At 41.5% G+C, this 23218-nt stretch overlaps 2 protein-coding genes and 1 long non-coding RNA gene across 4 annotated transcripts; 2 read left to right on the forward strand and 1 right to left on the reverse strand.

Moving 5' to 3' along the window:
• Positions 1-1693: 1693 nt before the first annotated feature.
• Positions 1694-10694, forward strand: LOC146551061 (uncharacterized). The gene is made up of 3 exons (XR_014890226.1): positions 1694-2270; positions 10387-10431; positions 10617-10694. It is a non-coding gene; the product is annotated as an uncharacterized LOC146551061 (long non-coding RNA).
• Positions 10695-14684: 3990 nt separating this feature from the next.
• On the forward strand, positions 14685-17819 carry LOC146551062 (uncharacterized). Its single transcript, XM_085259732.1, has 3 exons — positions 14685-14783; positions 15124-15201; positions 15534-17819. Exons 2-3 carry the CDS (start codon positions 15195-15197, stop codon positions 15986-15988), a joined length of 462 nt encoding a protein of 153 aa, XP_085115858.1. The 5' UTR covers positions 14685-14783; positions 15124-15194; the 3' UTR covers positions 15989-17819.
• Positions 17820-17863: 44 nt separating this feature from the next.
• hsd17b10 (hydroxysteroid (17-beta) dehydrogenase 10) lies at positions 17864-22379 on the reverse strand. 2 transcript variants are annotated; one of them, XM_085259730.1, is made up of 6 exons: positions 22250-22379; positions 20236-20400; positions 19100-19264; positions 18880-19008; positions 18686-18794; positions 17864-18557 (listed from the first exon to the last, which is right to left on the reverse strand). In XM_085259730.1, exons 1-6 carry the CDS (start codon positions 22271-22273, stop codon positions 18367-18369), a joined length of 783 nt encoding a protein of 260 aa, XP_085115856.1. In that variant the 5' UTR covers positions 22274-22379; the 3' UTR covers positions 17864-18366. The 2 variants fall into 2 exon arrangements, with proteins under 2 accessions (XP_085115856.1, XP_085115857.1); XM_085259731.1 differs by having other exon boundaries at positions 22260-22283.
• Positions 22380-23218: the final 839 nt, after the last annotated feature.

Here is a 23218-nt window from a genome sequence, read left to right on the forward strand (position 1 = left end):
CACAAGCAAAGTCAAAGGTTTCACAAGGATTGCAAACAAATTGACAAAATGACATGTAGATGCAGGGTTTGTGTTCTTTGTTCCCCTTCAAATCTTAGTGTAAGAGACGCATGCCAGAACCGACCACATATTCACACTTTCAAACACTTTATTTATTTATTTCCTTTATTGCTGTCTCTACAACTCACGGTTGCAGATTTTCAGCTGCCAGCCACACATACACAACAACAACAGCAGGACCCAGTTCACTCGTCACACACAGAGACACACACACATAAAGAGGGCAGGCTATTCCTTTTTATGGTCTCCTATTTATTCCCTCTCGCTCAGTTCACACAGCATAGAAAGATTTCTTATGGTAAATGGCCTGTATCTGTATAGCACTTTACTTAGTCCCTAAGGACCCCAAAGCGCTTTATACTACATTCAGTCATTCACACACACATTCACACACTGGTGATGGCAGCTACATTGTAGCCACAGCTGCCCTGGGGCGCACTGACAGAGGCGAGGCTGCCAGACACTGGTGCCACTGGGCCCTCTGACCACCACCAGTAGGCAATGGGTAAAGTGTCTTGCCCAAGGGCACAACAACCAATACTGTCCGAGCCAGGGCTCAAACCGGCAACCTTCCAATTACAAGTCAAACTGCCAGCTCTTGAGCCACGATCGCTTATGATCCAAGCAACATCATTCAAGTAAGTAATTTTGGGATAATGTGTCATCAGATTCTGATACAGTCTACACTCCATATCCAGTGGTCTGGTATACATTTGTATTGACTAGCAGGTTATTGGTTTAATAGTGAAACGGACTCAGAGAAGATGACATATGATGTTTGTTTTTTTATCTGTATGTAATTAATAACTTGCTGTATTAATTTGCAACAGCAGTTCCTCGCAGAATAAGTCCAGAGCTAACTGCCTCCACTACTGACAGAGTAAACGACCTAAAGATGCTAGTGTGGTGGCAGATTTCTTTTCTCATGCATTAATCACATATTTACTCATATCACATTAGTTGTAGTAATATCACTTTCTCACTTTACTATAGTAAGAGCTCTCCTGTCACCAGTTTACATGCATGTGGAAAGTTAACACAGTGAGGCCATTGTAATGGGAGATGTTAAACAGATAGTGAGACTCCTTCTGCTTATCAGGGATGTAAATCCTGAGGTGATGGCCACTCAGAAAACAAGGTCATAATTCTCTCTGTGAGGGAGAAGATATATGCTCTCTCCACATTGCAATGTGATTATTAAACCCACTGCAAATGTGTTGCAGGTTATTTTTAAACTTTCCACAACACCAGGCAGGCAAACACCATCTAAAGGTTTATTTTCCTGCTAGCTTTAAAGAAATATGGTTGAGGATTTTCCAGGAAACAGGTGATCTTTAACTTCAAACAAAACCTGCAGGCATGTTTAAGTGCCTTATATAGTTTAAAAGCTACAGAGGTATACCACACATAATAATAATTGCACCCTGTCATGTTTCACATTTCATTGGTCTTTTGTAAACTATCTCAATCACCACACAAATTAAGTTCCAGTACACACAAACCTGTACTGGAAAAAAAGAGCAGAGCAGCCTGAGATTGTTTCTACTCCAAGTGTTCAAGTATTTCAAAGTTAAAATCACTTTTTTTCTCCAGGACATATCCAAACAAGAAGCAGCTCAGGCTTGGAGAAGGAATGTGGAAATAAAAGGAAAATAACCACGAATTCTGGAGGTAGGTTTCTAATGTAAATTGAAGGGTGTAATTTAACCAACATTGTCACTTTCTCTCAAAACTGAAGAAGGACTTTAGGTGCTTATAAAACACATTTCTAGCAGAAAACCTTGAAGATGAGCATCATTGCAAGGTCAGCCTGTAGAGAAGAGTACTCTGCTTCCTGTAATGGAGTAATTTCAAGTTAAACAAGTTTGACATTTTTCATTCATTTTCATTCATTTATTTATTCATTTTCAGGCACAACAAATACCTATATTGAACATAAAATACACAAAACAAAAAACAAAAATTGCCTGAAAAAGGAGTGGGACGAAGAAAACTTATTAAATCCCACCCCTATACTCACTCATCAACAAAAAAAACAATAAACTTCCCGCAGCTACGCCCATCATTGCATACAGACCCATCAACAACCCCGGGCACATACAAGCATCTAAGCGGCAGCTCGCAACCAACAATTAGAGCCTTCATATGATTAAGAAGAAAAATTCTACATGATTTTTGTCTTTTTTTTCTTTCGAATCCAGATGCTGGGGGTAAGTTGTTGATGTTGTTTTTGTCAAATTATTTGTGGGTGCAAAAGTAAAGAAAACTGAGTGGGTCTTTTTACACATTAAGTGATGACTTGAAATAATTGAATGTATTTTTTATAGTTATGTTGCATATTTGCATTAACAGTCATGAAGTATAACACCTTTGCATTCACGACATTCTTACTATAACATCATAACATCATTCTTGTATAATTACAGAATTTTCCATCCTATTTAAATGATACTCTATGAATAACTCACACTGTAACATTGTCTTCTATATCCGGTTTTGGTCAGAAGTTTACGTACATTCATCATGGGCATTAATGACATGGGAATTTGAGGGTTTGGGTGATAAACAACAGTTCAAATGACACATCTTTAATGATTATAAAAACAACAACAAAAAAAAAAAAATTAAAAGCCCAAAAGTGCCACGACATTGATTCTTCTGATGAATGTATGTGTCTTCTGGCCATAACTATATATCAAATATGATATTTCTCCTTACTTACAGCACATGCAGTTGTGTGAGCAGGTGGAGGAGTTACTGCTAGTGTTAGTGGAGATGATCGATACCTTTGATCGGCCTGGCAGAGCTTTTACTGAGGATACTTTTGCTCGGGCTGGAACATTTGCAGATGCCTTTGAGGACAAACCTGAGAAGCGTCTTCCCAAAGCCTATGCTAAGGCAGGAGTGGGGCACGCCCATGCTTTTTTTTTTTTTTTTTCCTCTCTTAATGTTGATTGAAGTCATGATGCAATTATCGGAAGCGTGGCTTTGACGTAAAAAGGGGGGCGAAGAATAAAGAGGTGGATTTGAGGAAGAGGAAGAGGTGATTTGAAAGGGGAGGCATTAAAAACCAACCAAAACATAAACAAGAAGCCCCGCTAACGATAAAGTTGATGTCATTGATACATTAATATGTTTCAGGAAGTAATGGAGCTCATAAAGCATTTTTATTCAGTGTTTTGTGCGTGTAGGTGTGAGAGAAGGTGTTGTGGTAAATCAGCTTGTGCAAACGTTTTTTGGGGCCAAACAAAAAACTAGAGCAACCGTGATATGCATTGCACTGTGGTTGATCTGTGTGTGAGCGTGGATGTGTGCGATTGTGTAGGTGTTGTACATAGTACATGACATGTATGTGGGAAACACTGTATGCACACCAAGGACAGATGAAAGGGAAGAGGTGGGTGGGCAGGAAGTGAACAACAAAAGAAACACATCATCTGATTTATCAGATGGGTACAGATTGGGTCCATCAGATGGAGGAAAAGCATGGAGAAATTTGTACCAAGAGTGAAAGAAGTTGAAAGAGGGAGAGACTGATATTGAGAGAGAATGAGAACAATGGAGGAAGAAGGTAACTGCAGTAGCGGAAGGGAGTTAGCAGTAAACAATAGAAGCTGGAAACCACGTTGTGCACCTGGTAGAAAAAAAAACCACGGGCTCAGTTGAAACAGACTCTGACACCTTACGAACATCTTTAACCGTTTCACCACCGCACTCAAGGAAAAGGAACACGAATCCACGGCTAGCTCGAATTCTGACAGTCAGTTTCTGCTTTCAGCAATAGGAAGTGGATCTCTTTGAAAAAGAAGCAAACAAAGGGAGCAGAGGGGCTGCTGCAGCCAAAATGACTAGATTTTTTTTCCTGGCCTGTTCTCTGTTGTAGATGATATAATTTATTACATTAATATTTGGCTTTTATTCAACATAAGGTGGGAAATAGTGTCAGATCTGCCAGTGTTAGTAGTCCTTCCCTTGTCAAATGTTGTCCTTTAAAGAGATTCTTGATCTGCAGAATGATTAAATAGGGCCATTAGTAAATTACTCCGCACTCCAAATTATTACTCTCAAATGACTGATGATATTCTGTATACATTAAAAAGATTACAATCACAAACCTTTATATGTAGTAAAACATACATGCACTCAGTGCTGTCGTTAGTCATACTGCAGTAAAAACAGGACAGCAACCTTCTTGCAACTAGGAGAAATCAGCAATGGCCTGGGATTGCACTGCATTCTTTGAATTTCCTAACTGGGTGCAAGTAGTTATGGCAACCAGAGGTTGAACGTGCAAGGCAAGACTCAAGACTGCAGGACTATCAGAAAGATTGACAAAGGGTTGCAAGTAATTGCAGTCTGAATTTATGAACGCAGTCAGGATGCAAGTGTGTTGCCGGTTGACTCTGCACATTGAATCTGATTCACTTTGCGCCAGTGAGAACAGCTTGTCTGTGTAATGCATCTGCAGTATAGGATTCGACTCAGCTGGTTGCCAACTGGTTGTATCCTGATTATATCCCTATAAAAGTGCATTGTGTCATTTTAAATAGCCGTCCTGCACCAACTTTTCTAGGAGGGATTTCAGAATTTCTGACCGAGGGTCTGAATGTAACTACAGAATATGAATTTTTATGTATGTAGATGATAACAGATTAGCAATTTCAGCTAATAGTTAGTCGCTGTAATATTTCACATGCAATTGCCAACTGCACTCCAATTAATAGCAAATCAGTTGGTTTGAATGCAGCAACTGATCGAGAGAGAGGTGGTAGACTTGCTGCCTGTCGTCAAAGCATCCTCCGCATTGTCAGTGAGATTGTAAACTTATTTGTTTTGGCATGGTCTCCAAGCAATGTTTTTCCCAGTGTGACTGTAGCATAAGGGATGCATGGACAAGAAGTATGTGATGGTGTGTTGCAGACTACAATATAACCTGCTGACATTTTATTTCAGTTTAAAAGAATTACCAGCAAACAGTCACATTGATCATGTCCTACAGTTTTGATTCTATATACAACAACATGACGACACCGACAGGATCGCCCTTGAGGTTTCTATAGATTTGAGGAAAGCACAGTATGAAAAACAACTTGCTGGGAAATTCAGCAGTTTAAAAAACAAATCAAAACCCCACAAAATTCTGTGAATGAAAAGATCTGAGCTAATCTGATGTGATTTGGCCAAATGAACTCACGATCGCTGACTCCTCCACCCATCACCACCGTCTTCTCGCTGCAGATGTCATGCTGTCATTTTTATTTCATTCAGAGGGAAGACAAGAGGACAGACTCTATTCTGACATTCAGTCAGACAAACAGTCTCCATCAGTGATGTTTTTATGGTCCCCTTGCCGAATCATCCCCCAGACAGAAGCAGATTTATGAAATTCCAATGTTGCAAGGACAATATCAATTCTGCTTACTGTTTATTAAAGGGTTACGGTTAGGGTTAGGGTCAGGGTCCGTTGATCGGCGGACAGAGGCAGTTTCTCGCAGCTTAAGTACAGTTTTTTGTTTTACGCCGGTTTTTCCCGAAGTCGCAAAAGTATGACGTCACAACATTCTGATTGGTCACTTGCAATGTTGATCCTGGAACAACATTTAGTATGATGATCTGGGAACAACACCAACACGAGGATATCAGATCGTGCCCCCTACTGAGCTGCAAAGCGTGGCGACCTTCATCCCGTCTCGATTCTCTGTCTCGCATTTATTCTTTTTTACCCTTCACCTCTCTTCTGCACCCCGCCTGCGCTATAATTTGTTTTCTGTTTTTATTTTAAAACGGGCCTAGGGTCTTAATGCCTCCAATTAAAGACAGCCATAACTCTGACACTGTCTCAAACAAGCAGCGCAGCTTGAGTGCCATCCAGGCTCCAGTTGATCCCCCGCAGAGGCACATTAATCCCAGAGCAGCTGAGGGAATACTGGTTTCAATTAAGCATCCATTAGCTAAACATCAAGTCAGTGGTATGCTGTTTTGATTAGAGGAAGCAAGAGAAGAGGACTGTTGATTTTTATTTTTCTCATTTTTTCTGCCCTTTTTTTTAAAGGAGAGAATGTCCCCAAATGTCCCCGGAGGAACCCCGTTGACAGTTAAAGTTAAAGAGTTACACTCCAGAAAACAAAAACAGGACCCAAGAAAAATAACAACTTTATTGATCATTATTGCAGAACTGGATGACCTTTAGGACGAGCGATTGTTCTATTTATTAATAGTATTAAATAGTATTAAAACAAGCTATGAGCAGATTTTCTGGTTAAGATGCGTTTCCCTTCGTTTTCTTTTTTCACTGGTGGAAAAATTCTGTTTGGTTAAGGTGAGAGGGGAGTGGTTAGAGTGTCATTTGTGTCCACACACAGCTCTTTTAATGCAATTTGTCAGGGATGCAGTACATGTTATTAAAGCAAGACTTCCACCTTCAACTTCTCCTACTTCCTACTTGTTTGTAGCAGTTCTATCCACTGTTTTACGGCACTGATTCATAACATATTAATGGCAAAATGCAATCCTTCATTTATTTTACTCAAATGATGCTTCTGCTGTTGATCTGTAGGGTTTAAAAAAACCCAAGAACCTCTTTGGTGCCTGCAAGGCCGGCCAAATTAATGCGAGGTGCTGTTGCATAAAACATAACCTGGATATTACATTCAGAAGTTTCTGCTTATGGCAGTATTACCAAGCGTAGTAGAGCTAAACAGCGCATGTAGATATTATTTGTGGCTCTGCAAGGCACAAGTGTTTTCTCATTTGCAATAAAACTGTACTGAGGGCAAAATTTTACTGTTATACAAATCTTCTCTGTGTCACTCTGTGTGTTTGTGTGTGTGTGTCCAAGTGCATTTTGTGTCTTTGTATGTCCCGTTTGGCTCTTTTGCCATCAGAATTGTTGTCTAAAGGCAAAGAAAGATGCCCAACGGATTTACTTTACCAAACTGACCATCCCAGCCTTGCCGTAATGGTCCATTTGATTCACCTTTTATAGTTTATTTTATTTTCACTTACTGAATACGAGACAGACTTGACTGGGGGAAAGAAGGGGAGAAAGAAAGAGGGAAAGAGAAACAGCTGAGAAGAGGGACGGGGGAGAAGGGAAAAAAACATAAACCAACAGAACGGGCAGAGAAAAAAAATGCATATATCAATCACCTGGATCACCTGCTGAGAAAGAAAAAAGAAAACAAGCAGAAGAGAACAAGAGTAATAGAATAAACAACATCACAATGATATATGGGAATATGACAGTAAATACTAAATATTAAACATTATTGTGCAGCACATAAGATCAACAGAACACAGTGTGCTTTGAGGTAGGAGCCAAAAAGGGTGTAGTTTGTGGGTGTGATCACCCGTGTGTACACCTGTGAGCATGGACGCGCTTGTTTTTGCTGAATGGAGCGTTTTTGATGCAGAGGCCAAAGGACCCAATGTCTGCGCAGGAGCTGAAGCCTTTGTGTCACAGGTTTGGAAGCCAAGGTGCTGGGAACGGGTATCTCCATTGGTCGCAAAATGGGTATTTCTCTGTTTGAGCAGATTTGTATTTCCTGACTGCAGCCTGGAACAAGTGTTACCCAAATAACAGTCTGTGCGACTAGTTTCACTTCTGCATTATATTTAAAAGAACTTGTAATTTATCAGAATCAGAATCAGAATCGTGTTTATTGGCCAAGTATATGTGCAGACACATACAGGGAATTTGGTTCCGGTAGATGGTGGCTCTCAAGCACAGCAATGTAAATCTCTCTCACACACACACACACACACACACACACACACACACACACACACACAAGTGTCTATATATACACATTACACATACATACACAAAGCTGTGTAAACCAACTATAAATAACGAATCTAAACTTATATACATAAAATACAGAAATGAATGAGGTGGAATGAATACTACAAAATGTACATAAGGTGCAGTTGCAGTCTGGCAGTGGGAGCAGTGTGACAGGTCAACTGTTAAGAAGGGAGATGGCGAGGGGAAAGAAACTGTTCCTGTGACGGGTGGTCCTGGTCTGCAGGCTTCTGTACCGTCTGCCAGAGGGCAGCAGATCAAAAAGTCTGTGTGCAGGGTGTGAGGGGTCTGTGATGATTTTCCCTGCCCGTTTCCTGGTTCTTGAGAGGTACAGATCCTGGATGGAGGGCAGGGGGGTGCCGATGATCCTTTCTGCTGCCCGTACGGTCCGCTGCAGTCTGCTCCTGTCCTGTTTAGTGGCTGCTCCATACCAGACTGTGATGGAGGAGCACAGGACAGACTCAATGACCGCAGTGTAGAACTGGATCAGCAGCTCCTGTGGAAGACTGTACTTCCCCAGTTGTCTCAGGAAGTACATCCTCTGCTGGGTCTTTTTGAGGATGGAGTTGATGTTGGTCTCCCACTTCAGGTCCTGGGAGATGGTTGTACCCAGGAACTTGAAGGTCTTCAAAGTTGACACAGGGCTGTCTGATATGGTGAGGGGGAGCAGAGTTGAGGGATGTCTCCTGAAGTCCACTGTCATCTCTACAGTCTTAAGAGTGTTCAGCTCCAGATTGTGCTGACTGCACCAGAGTACCAGCCGCTCAACTTCCTGCCGGTATGCAGACTCATCACCATCCTGAATGAGGCCAATGACAGTGGTGTCATCTGCAAACTTTAGGAGTTTGACAGCCGAGTTCTTGGAGGTGCAGTCGTTAGTGTAGAGGGAGAACAGTAGTGGTGAGAGGACACATCCTTGAGGGGCACCAATACTGAGGGACCGGGTTTCAGAGGTGATCTCCCCCAGCCTCACTTGTTGCTTTCTGTCTGTCAGGAAGCTGGTGATCCACTGACAGGTAGCTGGTGACACGCTGAGCTGGGAGAGTTTGGAGGAAAGAAGTTCAGGCACAATGGTGTTAAAAGCCGAACTAAAGTCCACAAACAGGACCCTGGCATAAGTTCCCGGGCGGTCAAGGTGTTGCAGGATGTAATGCAGCCCCATGTTCACTGCATCATCCACCGACCTGTTTGCCCGGTAGGCAAACTGCAGAGGGTCCAGCTGGTGGCCTGTAATGTCTTTCAGATGGGCTAACACCAGTCGTTCGAAGGATTTCATGACCACAGACGTCAAGGCGACAGGTCTGTAGTCATTCAGTCCTGTGATGGTGGGTTTCTTGGGAACAGGGATGATGGTGGAGCGTTTGAAGCAGGAGGGAACTTCACACAGCTCCAGGGATCTGTTGAAGATGCGAGTAAAGATGGGAGCCAGCTGTTCAGCACAGGTTTTGAGGCAGGAGGGTGAGACGCCGTCTGGTCCGGGGGCTTTCCTGGGCTTCTGTTTCTGGAATAGTCGGCTCACATCCTGAGTGTGTATTCTGAGTTTCAGGGAGGAGGTAAGGGGGGTGAGAGGTGTGGTGGAGGTCGTTGAGTCTGGATTGGAGAGGGTGGTGGTGGTCGTTGAGTCTGGATTGGGGAGGGTGGGGGTGGTCGTTGAGTCTTGATTGGGGAGGGGCAGGGTGAAGGGGGGAGAGGTGGAAGGTGTGTTGGGGGTCAATGTCTGAAGCAATGTCCCTGGGGAGGGGAGGGTGGGGCGTGGGAGTCTGTCCATCTCAAACCTGCAATAGAAAGTGTTTAACTCATTGGCCAGGTCTTTGTTTGCTTCAATGCTGGGTGGGGGGCGTCTGTAGCTGGTGATTTCCTGCAGGCCCCTCCACACTGACGCAGGGTCGTTGGCTGAGAGCCGTTCTTCCAGCTTCTGGGAGTAGATCCTTTTAGCTGTTTTGATCTCCTTGGTCAGTGTGTTCCTGGCTTGCTTGTACAGGACCCTGTCACCACTTCTGTAGACGTCCTCCTTGGCCTTACGAAGATGTTGGAGTTTAGGAGTGAACCATGGTTTATTGTTGTTGTATGTGCAAAAGGTCTTTGTTGGCACACACACGTCTTCACAGAAACTGATGTATGATGTCACAGTGTCCGTGAGCTCATCTAGGTTCTCAGATGCAGCTTCAAAAACAGTCCAATCAGTGGAGTCAAAACAGTCCTGCAGTTCCTGCTTTGTTGCGTTAGTCCACTTCTTCACAGTTTTGACTACAGGCTTGGCACGTCTGAGTTTTTGCCTATAAACTGGAATAAGATGGACCATGCAGTGATCAGAATGTCCCAAAGCTGCCCGGGGCACAGAGCGATAGGCATCTTTTAGAGTGGTGTAGCAGTGATCCAGTATGATGTTGTCCCTGGTGGCAGAAAATAAACAGAAACAAGAAAAGTGCGAGAGAGCGCAGTACCGAGGCTGCCATCCGCGGCGCCATCTTGGATTGAAGATCTGTGTGTAACTGATATTTTTCTATATTGATTTTTTACAGAAGTTCTCCCGGTTTCTTTAACAATAACCGGCCAAAAGATGCCAGGTAGGCAAACCGTTTCCAGGCTTTTCCAGGAAACAGATTAACTTATTAACTTTAATTAACTCGCATTTTGTTCTGAAAAACAAATCAAAACAATGAAAAAAGAAACTGCATGTTTAAGCGCCTCTTAGTGTTTAAATGTTTATATGTCCAAGTATTTCAGTCACTGAAGTCACTTTTTTTCCCAGGATATATCCAAACAAGAAGCAGCTCAGGCTGGAAGACAAAATGTGGAAATAAAGGGGCGATAACAGCAAACATGGCAGGTAGGTTTCACACACAGGCTGCTAACATAATTTTAAGGGTGTAATTTAACCAAAGCTATGAGTATAGATGATGGTTTATAATAGAACTGTGACAGATGTCCAGCAGAAAACTTGAAGCAAAACATAAAATATGATAATGTTGGTTTGTAGGATACTCTGCTTTCTTCTTGAATGCAGTGCACTTACTGTCAGCTGCACACAATGATAAGTTATTTTGACTTAAACATGATTAATGTGATTTAGACAAAACTTGTCTACATAACATTTTTCTTTTTTTTTCAATTGCAGATGCTGGTGGTAAGTTGTGTGTGTGTGTGTGTGTGAGAGAGAGAGAGAGAGAGAGAGAGAGAGAGAGAGAGAGAGAGAGAGAGAGAATACAATACTGATATTTATTGATAAAAAAAACAATATTGCTATTTTCATGTGATAGGACATATTTGCCTTTCATATTTGTGAGGTTTAACACTTTTGCATTAACAACAGTGTTTGTTAGTCCATCATTAGCATAATTCTTGTTTTAGTACATTTTTAAATCCCGTTTCTATAATATTGTAGGAATATCCACTGCTATAACATTGTCTTCTATGTAGCTCAGGTTACATTTCTCCTTACTTACAGCCCATGCAGTTATGCGAGCAGGTGGAGGCATTACTACTAATGCAACTGGAGCACTTGAGATGATCGATACCTTTGATCGGCCTGGCAGAGCTTTTACTGAGGAAACCTTTGCTCGGGCTGGAACATTTGCAGATGCGTTTGAGGACAAACCAGGGAAGCGTCTTCCCAAAGCCGGAGCGTATGCTGAAGCGGGAGTGGGGCACGCCCGTGCTGAATGGAGTGTTTTTGACGCAGAGGCCAAAGGACCCAATGCCAGCGCAGGAGCTGAAGCCTCTGTGGCCTCTGGTGCCCAAGCCTTTGCCAGAGCAGAAATAGCCAGTGCTTCAGCCTCTGCTGGTCCAGTCAAAGCTACAGTTGGTCTGGGATTAGACACAGGAGTGGGAGTTAGTCCCACAGGTGTCGAAGCCAAGGTGCTGGGAACGGGTATCTCCTTTGGTCGCAAAATGGGCATTTCTCTGTTTGGCACTGGTTTTGAATTCAGTCTGTGGTAAACTGTGCCCAGTACAGATCTTTCTAAACCGTGCAGTGCCTTGTATTAAAACAACAAGCCCTCAAATTTGCATATAATTAATAAATTATCATGACATCTCCAATCACTCCTGAAAGATTTTTCTTAATATGTGTTGTCGCTGCTGATAACAACATTAAAATTGATAAATGATATTGTGTGTGTTTATTTTTATTGCTTTCAGATTTAATATTCTCATATGAGCACAAAGTTTTACCACTTCGCTTATTTTATCATCTTACTTTATCACTTTATGACACTGAGATTAAAGAACACACACCATCCCGCAGGTGGTGACAAGGAAAAGGAAAATTCATTGTAGCTTATTAGAGTTGGATGTCTCGAGACTGGTCTTGGTTGTAACATGTAGCAACTAAACTTTCCACACTGTGTCACGCTGAACATGATATAAAACTTTAGCCTATAATAACACAAAACTCCAGACTGAAACGGGTCACTCAGCAAACACTGGGCCCATAAATCGATTTATTCCTACCTACAAAACTAAATTCAGAAAAATAGCAAAATGTTATCTGAACTTTTTGATTTCTCTTTAACGTGCAGGGCTCGAAAGGATGCCTTCACTTCCTCAACTAAGAATAAACTACTTTGAGAATTCGGTATGACGCTTGTTCTACTTTTCTTAATATGACCTCGATATCATAAAACACTCAATAAAAGCACTGAAGAGAATGTGAAATCTAGTGAGTCATGAAGCTGCAGAAATTCCAAAAAAAGCACTCAACAAAAAAAGGACTGGGAAAAAATCATCAATTAAGTCTAATGTGGCTATGAATTTTCTTTATATAGTGAGGAACTTTGTTTCTTTCTTTCTTGTCTTCTGTATCACCACAATACTGTGATAACATACAATGTCTCCCAGAGGCTCCAGGAAACTGCAGCTCTAAACTGATGTTGGCATTTGTTCATTCAGAGTAAAACACCTGAGGATGGAATAATGGCAAAAACTGTTTATTGATCCCTCTCTTTCAAGCAAAAGCTAAATAAATTCTCATCTACTGTGCAGATATCTAAAAACAAACAACTTATTTCAACTTGGTTTTGCTTTCTCTTTCAGGCTGGAGGCTTGTGACTCAAAGTGAAACTAAAAGCCTTCTAACTGCCACTAGCTCACATATTAAATTATGACACTCTTTTTCCTGCAGTTTGTCTTAATTTGGTTTTTTTTACATCTGGAAGCAAACCAGTGAACCTTTGGTGTCAGAATCAGCTGGTACAGACTTAAAACCTGTTTTTTGGTTTGTTTTCTCTTTAGAAGCTACATAGTTTTTAGGTTTTGATACATTCAAGTGCAGATTTGATGATTTAGGGGTGGGCGATAGAAACGATATACGATAGAAACGATATAAATTTGGCCAACGATAGAGATGACTATATCGCTCTATCGCGATAGCGCATGTTGATGATGTCATCCGGCTGCGCCTGTTTTGGTCGAAAGCATCGCAGCGGCTACAACCATTATCATCTGCAAATTATGCTGGACGACAGTCATAGCAAAGAGATGAAGCACTTTTGAAATATGGGGAAAGCCAAAAACTGCGCTTCCTCCACTTCTGTAACATTGATTCATTAATGTTGAATTCTCTCGCAGCTGCTCTATTCCCATGTTATTGCAGTATATTAGTAACTAACCTCGTATTGTGGATGAATAATCTCAGTTGTTCTCCTGACTGAAGTTTGCCCCGTGTATAGCATCCTGCCATGCGATTGCATTTGTCCCTGACCACCAGAATCCCTCACGTTCACTTTTATCGAGTGGAAAAAAAAGTTGGCGTTCATCCTCCAGCTTCACTGTGCTAATGTTATGCTAACATAGCTGTGTCGCTAGCAATCACGTAGCACATTATATACCAGGTAGTCCAACTTCAGTAACCCTGCAAACGCCACTGCTGTTTAGTTTTCTGTCTTCATTTATGTTGGAAGTGGTAGCAGAGCTGTACGTTTGAATTAGTTTCAAATATCGTGATATATCTCTCAGTCAGAACATGGTATGAAATGTTTAGGTGTAAACTAGCGAGCTAACTTCCTGTTAACTTCTAACTCCATTAAATTTCATAAATTCTGTTTTCATGGATGCCTGGATGTTAAACTTAATTGTTACACCCGGTAAAGCAGCAACGCTGATGATTTAATTAAAGATGAAAGAATTTAGACCGTTTTTAACTCTCGGTGTTCGTTTGACTTTGGGACTTGAAGCGGACGGAGTTTTGGACCCAGATTACTCCGCGAAGCTCCTCACTATGGCAGCCGTAATGCTCTGACAATCCATCAAGCAGTGTGGCTTACCAAAGTTGTACTAAAACATTTTTAACAGATTTCTGCACGCCAAAATCTGTTCGAGGTCAGTAAGCACAACCAGAATTCATACATAAGGCACACTCTCGATTTTTGAGAAAATTAAAGGATTTTAAGTGTGCCTTATAGTATAGAAAATACGTTATACAGAAGAAAATAATATATCGTGATATATATCGTTGCCGCACATGCTTCAAATTATATCGCGATATGAATTTTAGGTCATATCTCCCAGCCCTAGAAGAACTTTCAGTTTCCATGTAGCACTACAGTTAAGTGATGTTCAAGAACTGAAGACAAACAGGAACACTGTAAAATCTCGAGCAGATTTGTATTACTTGAATATACTCAATTTAACAACTTTACCTGTATCATACAGTACAGATATCTGGGGTGGTAGAAGTTGAACTTTTAAACCCTCAAGTACTGTTTATATATATCCTGCCTTCACAGTGCAGCCTGGAACAAACTAACAGTCTATGCCACTGTTAGTTTCACTTTTGCATTCTGTTTAAAAGAATCTTGTGAGTCACTTGTAAACCCCCCCAAGGCCTCCACCCTCCTGGTCTGCTATTTATTCCTCTGTCCCTCAGTGCTTGCAGCAAAGGCGTGCAAACATTTCCTGTAACCCAAGAAACATTATTCGGGTAAGTAGTCATGGGATAATAATCTGATTATCTGAGTCTTACATTCTACAGTCCATATCAAATGGTGTAGTATATATTAATATATGATATTTTAATTGACTTGTTCTTACCAGTTATTGTTTCAATGAGTAAACTTAAAACTTATTCACGGATGATGACAAACCATCTTTTATTTGTGTGTAACTGATATTTTTCTATATTAATTTTTTACAACAGTTCTCCCAGCTTTTTAAACAACAACTGACCAATAACAATGAAGAAAGTACTGGATGTTTAAGCGCCTTATAGTGTTTAAATGTTTATATGTGCAAGTATTTCAAAAGTGACTTTTTTTTTCCAGGACATATCCAAAAAAGAAGCAGCTCAGGCTGGGAGAAAGAAAGTGGAAACAAAGGCACGATAACAGAAAATATGGAAGGTAGGTTTCACCTGTGTGTGTGTGTGTGTGTGTGTGTGTGTGTGTGTGTGTGTGTGTGTGTGTGTGTGTGTGTGTGTGTGTGACAGAGAATACAATATTGATACTTATTGATAGAAAAACAATATTGATATTTTCATGTGATAGGACATATTTGCCTTTCATATTTGTGAGGTTTAACACCTTTGCATTAACAACAGTGTTTGTTAGTCCATCATTAGCATAATTCTTGTTTTAGTACATTTTTAAATCCCATTTCTATAATATTGTAGGAATATCCACTGCTATAACATTGTCTTCTATGTAGCTCAGATTACATTTCTCCTTACTTACAGCCCATGCAGGTGGAGCACTTGAGATGATCGATACCTTTGATCGGCCTGGCAGAGCTTTTACTGAGGAAACCTTTGCTCGGGCTGGAACATTTGCAGATGCATTTGAGGACAAACCAGGGAAGCGTCTTCCCAAAGCCGGAGCGTATGCTGAAGCGGGAGTGGGGCACGCCCGTGCTGAATGGAGTGTTTTTGACGCAGAGGCCAAAGGACCCAATGCCAGCGCAGGAGCTGAAGCCTCTGTGGCCTCTGGTGCCCAAGCCTTTGCCAGAGCAGAAATAGCCAGTGCTTCAGCCTCTGCTGGTCCAGTCAAAGCTACAGTTGGTCTGGGATTAGACACAGGAGTGGGAGTTAGTCCCACAGGTGTCGAAGTCAAGGTGCTGGGAACGGGTATCTCCCTTGGTCGCAAAATGGGCATTTCTCTGTTTGGCACTGGTTTTGAATTCAATCTGTGGTAAACTGTGCCCAGTACAGATCTTTCTAAACCGTGCAGTGCCTTGTATTAAAACAACAAGCCCTCAAATATCCAGTCACCCTGAGAGACTTTTCTTAATATGCTGACAAAAACATTAAAGTTTAACACTATTAGTGCCACCAGAGCAGACACCAGGTTTGTTCTAGAGATTTCACTCAATCTTTAACACACAGGAAACACAGGTCATCCCTCCAATCTTTATGTATGTATTAGGGGTGCAACAATACTTGTATCGATATTGAACCGTTCGATACAGTGCTTTCAGTTCGGTACGCATATGTATCGAACAATACAAAATTTTTAATTTATTTTATCAACTTTCCTTCTGACGATGCTGTCTGTGTTGAGCGCTCAGTGGATCTGCGCTCGACAGTGCAGCCTAGGCGGAGTAGTCGAACGCAGATTCACTATGCGCAGGGAAAGCTAGCGAGACAGAAGTTAAGCTCTCCTTGCAACATGGCAAATTGGACCTCCCCCACCCTCATTCAGATCTAGCGTTTGGAACTATTTTGGTTTTCATGTGACGTATGACCCTAAAGGTAAGCGCGTCATGGACAAAAGTAAAACAGTATGTTGGATGTGCCACGCAATGCTCAATTACATGGGTGGGAACTAGTGCGTTAGTGCAGTTTGCTCGTTAACGTGTTGGCCGTCCAGCCCCTCGCACGGGCGATCCGCGGTAGCTTGTTAACGGAGATTTGCCGTGTTGTGGCGTTAACGTCATTTCAGATTAACGCTAACAGCACTAGTGGGAACACAATGAATATGACTGCACATTTACGCCGACATCATCCTAGTGCAAAGACAAGTGGAAGCAGACAAAAACAACAAGCACGCATGCTACAAACTTTACCCGAGTCATTTAGGCAGCCGTTAGCACATGATTCGCCTTATGATATGTTTAATATGCTGCTGAGAATATAGCCCAGAAGAAGCGTATAGTATAGCTTTTATTTTGGAAAGTGACATTTTTCTGTAATAAACTCTGTTCCAAAGATGAGTGATTCCTCAATCAGATAATTTATTTTTTTATTACTTTGTTGTTTCAGCAACATTAAATTTAAAAACTGTACTTTTGAGTTAAAATATATATTTATAATTTTAATAAATGACAAATTAAAAAGGCATGAACATTTTTTTTTGTATCGAAAAAATATCAAACCGTGACACCAAAGTATCGAACCGAACCGTGAATTTTGTGTATCGTTGCACCCCTAGTATGTACGTGTACATACATACATACGCATGTGACACCAAGCTGCATGTCAGGTAAACATCCCGGGGAGATTGTAATAATTATAATAATAATTACAGTAAATGGACAGGCGTGCACTGAGATTTTAGACTTTTCTCTTTCCATGGATGAAAAGTAGATTTATTAAGAAGTATATTTGTCTAGACGATAAAGGATCTTAACACAGAGCAAAGAATGCTCATGTTTTTCTTCCGAACCGACATAATGACTCAGTGATGTGTCCCACAAACAGACTGGATGTCAAGACAAATAAAAATTTATAATAGAAATTGAAGGGGGGAAAAAGTTCATGGCAATGCAAAATCTCTGTCGGTTTCTATTTAAGAAAGCTGGAAGTAACTTTATTGAGAATATTATTTTCTGATTAGAGGTTTGAGAGTTTTGCTGAGGATTTTTTTCCCTTGTACTTGTTCTGGAAAACCAATGTGCCAGTAATTAAAATAATTTATCCTCCAGCTTTCACAAGGCTGGAAAGTTCATGTACTAAAGCAAAAATAAGATTTGTGTTATATATTTGTTTGGGTTTTTTGCTACAGATTAAAAAGGAGAACATCAATCACGTGAGGTTAATTTCCATCATTTTTAACCACTTTCACTCACAGATTAGTCAAACTTGTGATGTTTATTGTACCATAGTCAGTTTTTACATTCCCATAAAATTTTGATAAAACAGTCAGTGATTCCTGACAGACATATTTACAGTGTGCAGATTTTTACAATGTAAATACAGCCACAAAGACAAACATACAAGACTTGTTCTATGAACTCAGCAGCCTGTTCTCACACTGTAGATGCTGTCAGATGCACAATGTTACGTATGATTCATAGCAAGAGTCGGACCCATTCAGGACCACCTGGCGTCACATTTAAAGGCACTCGGGCACTTTTTTTCTCTGCGTATGGATTTCTGTGTATTTTAGCTCCAAACCTACACGAGTAGCTAGAAGTTATCAGTGAGTGAACACAAAATTTAAAATGGAAAATGCTACCATACGAGAAACAAACCGCAGCCCTCCTGCTTTCTCAAACTCCTCACATCGAACTACATCTTTCATGTATCTTTGTGTCGCCAGCAGATTCTGATAAAACACTGAGCTGAGAACGGCTCAGGGCTGCATGCGAATGGCTCCGTCCAGTCTAATGACCTCCCCGTTGATCATGGGATTCTCAACCAGGCATGTGACCAGGTGAGCAAACTCAGCGGGGTCACCCAGGCGCGAGGGGAAGGGCACCTGGCGCGCGAGGAATGAGCGCACCTTCTCTGGAAGACCGGCGAGAAGAGGAGTGGAGAAGAGCCCTGAAGGAAAAAACAGTTTTGTTGATTTTTGTGTCAATTTTTGATAAAATAATCAGAAAATCTAATTTCTCCACATAGTTTTCGGTTTAGTCTAAGTTAACTATAACGGGCTAAGTAGGAACACTAACCGGGTGCTATGGTGATGACTCTGATGCCCACGGGTGCCAGGTCTCGTGCGATGGGAAGAGTCATCCCAACGATGCCGCCTTTAGAAGCGGAGTAAGCCGCTTGTCCAACCTGAAGAATAAATAAATACAAAATCACTCATTTATTTTATCACTCACTTAAGAAATACTATATATAGTATTTTTTTTAACCTTACCTGTCCATCGAAAGCTGCCACGCTGGCGGTGTTAATGATGCAGCCTCGGTGTCCGTCTGCGTCGGGTTCGTTCTTCCCCATCTCGCCCGCAGCGAGGCGAATCACATTAAAAGATCCTGCAATGTTCACCTGCAGGTTAAATTAAATAAATAAATAAAAGCCACATGTGATTCTCTGATTACTTCTTCTGTCCATCTGATCATCTGTCCGGCCGTCTTACATTGATGACACGCTGGAAGTCCTCCAGGCTGTGAGGGAGGTCCTTCTTAAAGTTATATGTTTTCACAGCCACAGCAATGCCAGCGCAGTTAACCGCCAAGTCCAACTTCCCAAACTTCTCTTTGGCCAGGGAAACAGCTGACCGCACCTCTGCCTCTGATGTCACCTGGAAAACGACGAGGACAAGAAGCCCTTTTGCTCACATCAAATTATAAAGCATTCCAGCCAATAACAACCCCAGTAGAAGAACTCGAAATGCACCAAAGATTCTTTATATTCCCTGTTTGCAGGAAAATAGAGGACAAATAAGAATAATTATGGCCAAAATATACAACATGAATGCACTGGGGCTCAGCATCTACTGTGTGTGAGCGCCATCTACTGAGCTGACAGGGTATTACATTTCCAGTGGCACATGCAGAATCTACACGATGGTGAGAATTTCACATCCAAACGCTGAACAGACAAAGATTGTATCCACGTGATGGCTATAAAGGAGCTGTTGTAATTTTGCCTTTGTGTCAATGCTGGTGTGAACCTCGTTCATGCTGTTTTGATCCCTTTCCGAAGGTTTTCACTTTCTTTCAACAAATCTCAGAAATCTGTTTGGTTTTGATGCTCAAATTATTTTTCCACAACTCACCCCACTATATATTTATCTGTCTGTCAATCAATCTAGTGGTCTCTGGCTCAGGTTTTAGCTGCCTTCATGTCAAAATGTATGCCACATTCTTTTCTATGGGGTCAGAATGGCGTCCTCGATGGTTCTAGGTTGAAGTTGTTGCCCTTTTTTTTTCTTATTAATCCCACACACCCCAAAAATCCACTAAAATAAACCCTTTTTAGGAAAAGTCACGAAATATAAGATGATTGTGTTTTAATTCAACAGAGTTACTTGATTTTTTTTTAAATGCCAAGGATGTCAAAATGACCGCTTTTGTGGTTCTAGTGCTAAAGGACAATCAGTATTCATTTCACACATGGCGTAAGAAGCATTTTGGTCCATTTTGTTCTATTCGATTCATGTAAACTCTATGCCCCGCACAGCTCGCACAGATAGGAGTGTTTACAAATGTGACTTTCTCTGTTAATGTTTCCAAAATATGCAGTCTCGCGTCGGTTGAATTTTGGACTCACATCTGCAGGAGCAAAGGCACAGCGGTTTCCCAGACTGGCTGCCACAGCCTGTCCGTCAGAGGAGGGCAGGTCCACGATCACAGCAGACGCTCCGCTCTGCACCAGACGCTCCACGGTGGCCCGCCCCAAACCGGAGGCACCGCCTGTTACCAGGCCGACCATACCCTGCTCAAGATAAGATAAGATAAGATAACCTTTATTAGTCCCACACATGGGAAATTTGTTAAAAACACACGTAAAGAGGGACGCCCACCGGGACAAGAGGAGGGGGCAGAAGAAAAGGGGAAAGAAAGTCGCAGGCCAATAAGAAAGACGAGTGAAAGGACAGATCAGAACATCACTGGGTTCCTTTCAAAAAGACACTGCATGTTTTATCTGTTAAACGTTAATTCCTCAGTAATGGATTATATTAGGTACACTTCATGAAATTGTGATGGGATTTGTTTTTGGTTAGTCAAACATATTTGATGTTAAAGCTGCTTCATTGAATTTAAAATACTTTTAAAATCTTGTCCAGTGTCTTTAAGGTGACTACCAATGAATCCTATTCAATATCTCTCTGCTGTGGTTTTCAATGATCGAAATTCAATAGTAATCAGATCAATACATCAATAAAGGCCTTTCAGAAATAGTATAATACTGCAACATCCACACTGTATTGAAAGAAAGCTTTAATTCGAAATAATCGCATGCCACAATTTCCCTAAAGATACTGTTGGAGTGGAAAAAACTGCTAGTTGAATGAACTAGACGAACTTTGGCACCATTTCTTCGTAACGCTGTACCTTGTACTTTGACCTTCCTGCCGTATGTGTAGCTGCTGCTGTGGAATGAGGAGCATTTTAACCCAAAACATAATCTTTACCGACATCTAAGCAAATGGCATTGTTACTTAAATTTAACAAAACGGCGACTGAAAACATGTTAAAGGAATGAAACCTTTATGGTAGAAACATTGAATATAAAGTAGCCAGTCGCCATAAAGAACACAAATAACATACATAACTTCTGACTGTCTGATCACAGACATTTCATAGGAAATTTAGCTGTCATTCAAATGTTTTAATTAAAGAAAAAAGAGACATGAATTAAGGTCTGCGCTGCAATAATATGAACTACATTCCTTCCATTGTATAGGAGGCATATGAACCATTATTCTACATGTAAACGTCTAGATCGTGTCTTTATATGGGAGATGCAGTCAGTGTTTCCTCAGCGTTTGCTGGGATCAGTCGTTCATTGTTTGCAGTCTACATCAGGAGACCCATTACATCATAATGCCACAGGTTTCCCTGCATATGAACATTTTGTCACCCACCAAAGAGGCTTTTGTTTCCCCCATGAAAGAAAATCACAGGATGTTTAACCAGGGTTTTATACACTCCAGCATAACATAGACTGTTTGTATCAAATATCCGGAGATTATAAGAAACTTCCCAGGCTTCCGTGATGTAAGGTGACACAGACTCATTGTGCTTTTGTTGGCAGACAGTCTCCAGAGACCAGACTTGAGCCTGAAAAAACCTGATGCGTAAAATACTGGGGGGGAAAAATTTTAAACACCTTCTTCTAAATGATCTTATTTGTTATTTGTCTTGTTTTTGCAAAGTTAACAAAAAAAGGGGGCTAAGCACACATGCGCGCACCTTCATTTACTCTTCAGATCCATCTCAGTGACCGGTTTTTATTAACTGAAATATAAATACAGCATTATTAATTTAATTAATTAATTTAAGCTGCCATGTTTAAAAGCCCTCGTGTGTCCTGTGTCCATCTAACTGACAGCCGGAGGTCAGCCGGGAGGGCTGAAGGGGGAGCTATCAGCATGTTTGCTAACCTGCAAGTATGCTAGCCGAGCACTCAAACTTATGGACTACAAAGAAACCCGAAAGAACCAGAAAAACTCGCACAAATCGAAACCGAAGCAGGGTGAAAGTCTAGCGTCATATTTCCTCAGAGGCAAAGAAAACGGCGAGGCAGCGCGGAGGTGTTTCATGTTTATTCTGCTGCTCACCTTCACACACCGAATGTTCGCCATCGTAGATCCGACTCGGCTGACGTCATACCAAAGATCGTGTGTGTACGAGAGAGGCTGTGATGGATCTTCTTCTTCTTCTTCTTTGTGTTTAACGGCGGTTGGCAACCAACGTAAAGGAGCATTACCGCCTCCTACTGTTCCGGAGTATGGGTCAGACAGTGAGTTCACAAGCTGTATAAAAAAAAACTAAAAAAAAAAAACCCTACACTCTTTCATAAACACCTATATCCTTCAGAAACCCCACCAGTTCCCTCACCTGTGCCCTACTACCCTCCAACACACTCTTCAAATTAAATTCCCCAATTCCCCGCTCCGTCAACCTATTCTGCAGAACTGACCTCTCCACATCATAACCCTTGCACCGCAGTATTACATGCTCTACTGTCTCCACCTCCTCCTGGCACACTCCACAAAGCCCCGTCTCATGTTCTCCTATCATCTGTAGCGTTTTATTTAATGCACAATGTCCCAGTCTAAGCCTGGTAATGACCGCCTCATCTCTCCTATTACCCCTATACAACCTACTCTCTGCCACCTCCTTCTTAAGATGATACAATTGCCTGCCCGTACTCCCTGAATCCCACCGCTTCTGCCACTCCTGAACAACCTGCCTCCAAACAACACCTTTCCCTTCAGATCCACTGCTTGTAAGTTCCATCTCAGTCCTACTTTTAGTCAACGCTCTTTTCGCCAACCTATCCACCTTTTCATTTCCACTGATCCCTACATGAGCTGGCACCCAAAGAAAGTGAATATTGCCACCACAACACCTTATCCTGCTTATAGTCTCCAGAATAGCATACAGCATGCCCTGCCTTGTCTTCGAACAAAACGACTGTAGACTTGAAAGAACAGCTGCCGAGTCAGAACATACTACCACCTGCCTGATTTTCGAACACTCTACCCATTTCAATGCTACCAAAATTGCTACCATTTCAACCGTGT

The sequence above is a fragment of the Mchenga conophoros genome, linkage group LG20, assembly GCF_057382185.1.
Source record: "Mchenga conophoros isolate Kocher_MC1m ecotype Shallow Benthic linkage group LG20, M_conophoros_male_GT1.1, whole genome shotgun sequence".
Lineage (NCBI taxonomy): Eukaryota > Metazoa > Chordata > Actinopteri > Cichliformes > Cichlidae > Mchenga > Mchenga conophoros.

What these genes read in the sequence shown, in the direction of transcription:
- hsd17b10 (XM_085259730.1), bottom strand. Translation starts at nt 22,273, where the DNA reads ATGGCGAACATTCGGTGTGTGAAG. An exon ending in CGAACATTCGGTGTGTGAAG is followed by an intron (nt 20,401 to 22,249) that starts GTGAGCAGCAGA and finishes TATCTTGAGCAG; the next exon opens with GGTATGGTCGGCCTGGTAAC. An exon ending in TGGCAGCTTTCGATGGACAG is followed by an intron (nt 18,795 to 18,879) that starts GTAAGGTTAAAA and finishes TTTATTCTTCAG; the next exon opens with GTTGGACAAGCGGCTTACTC.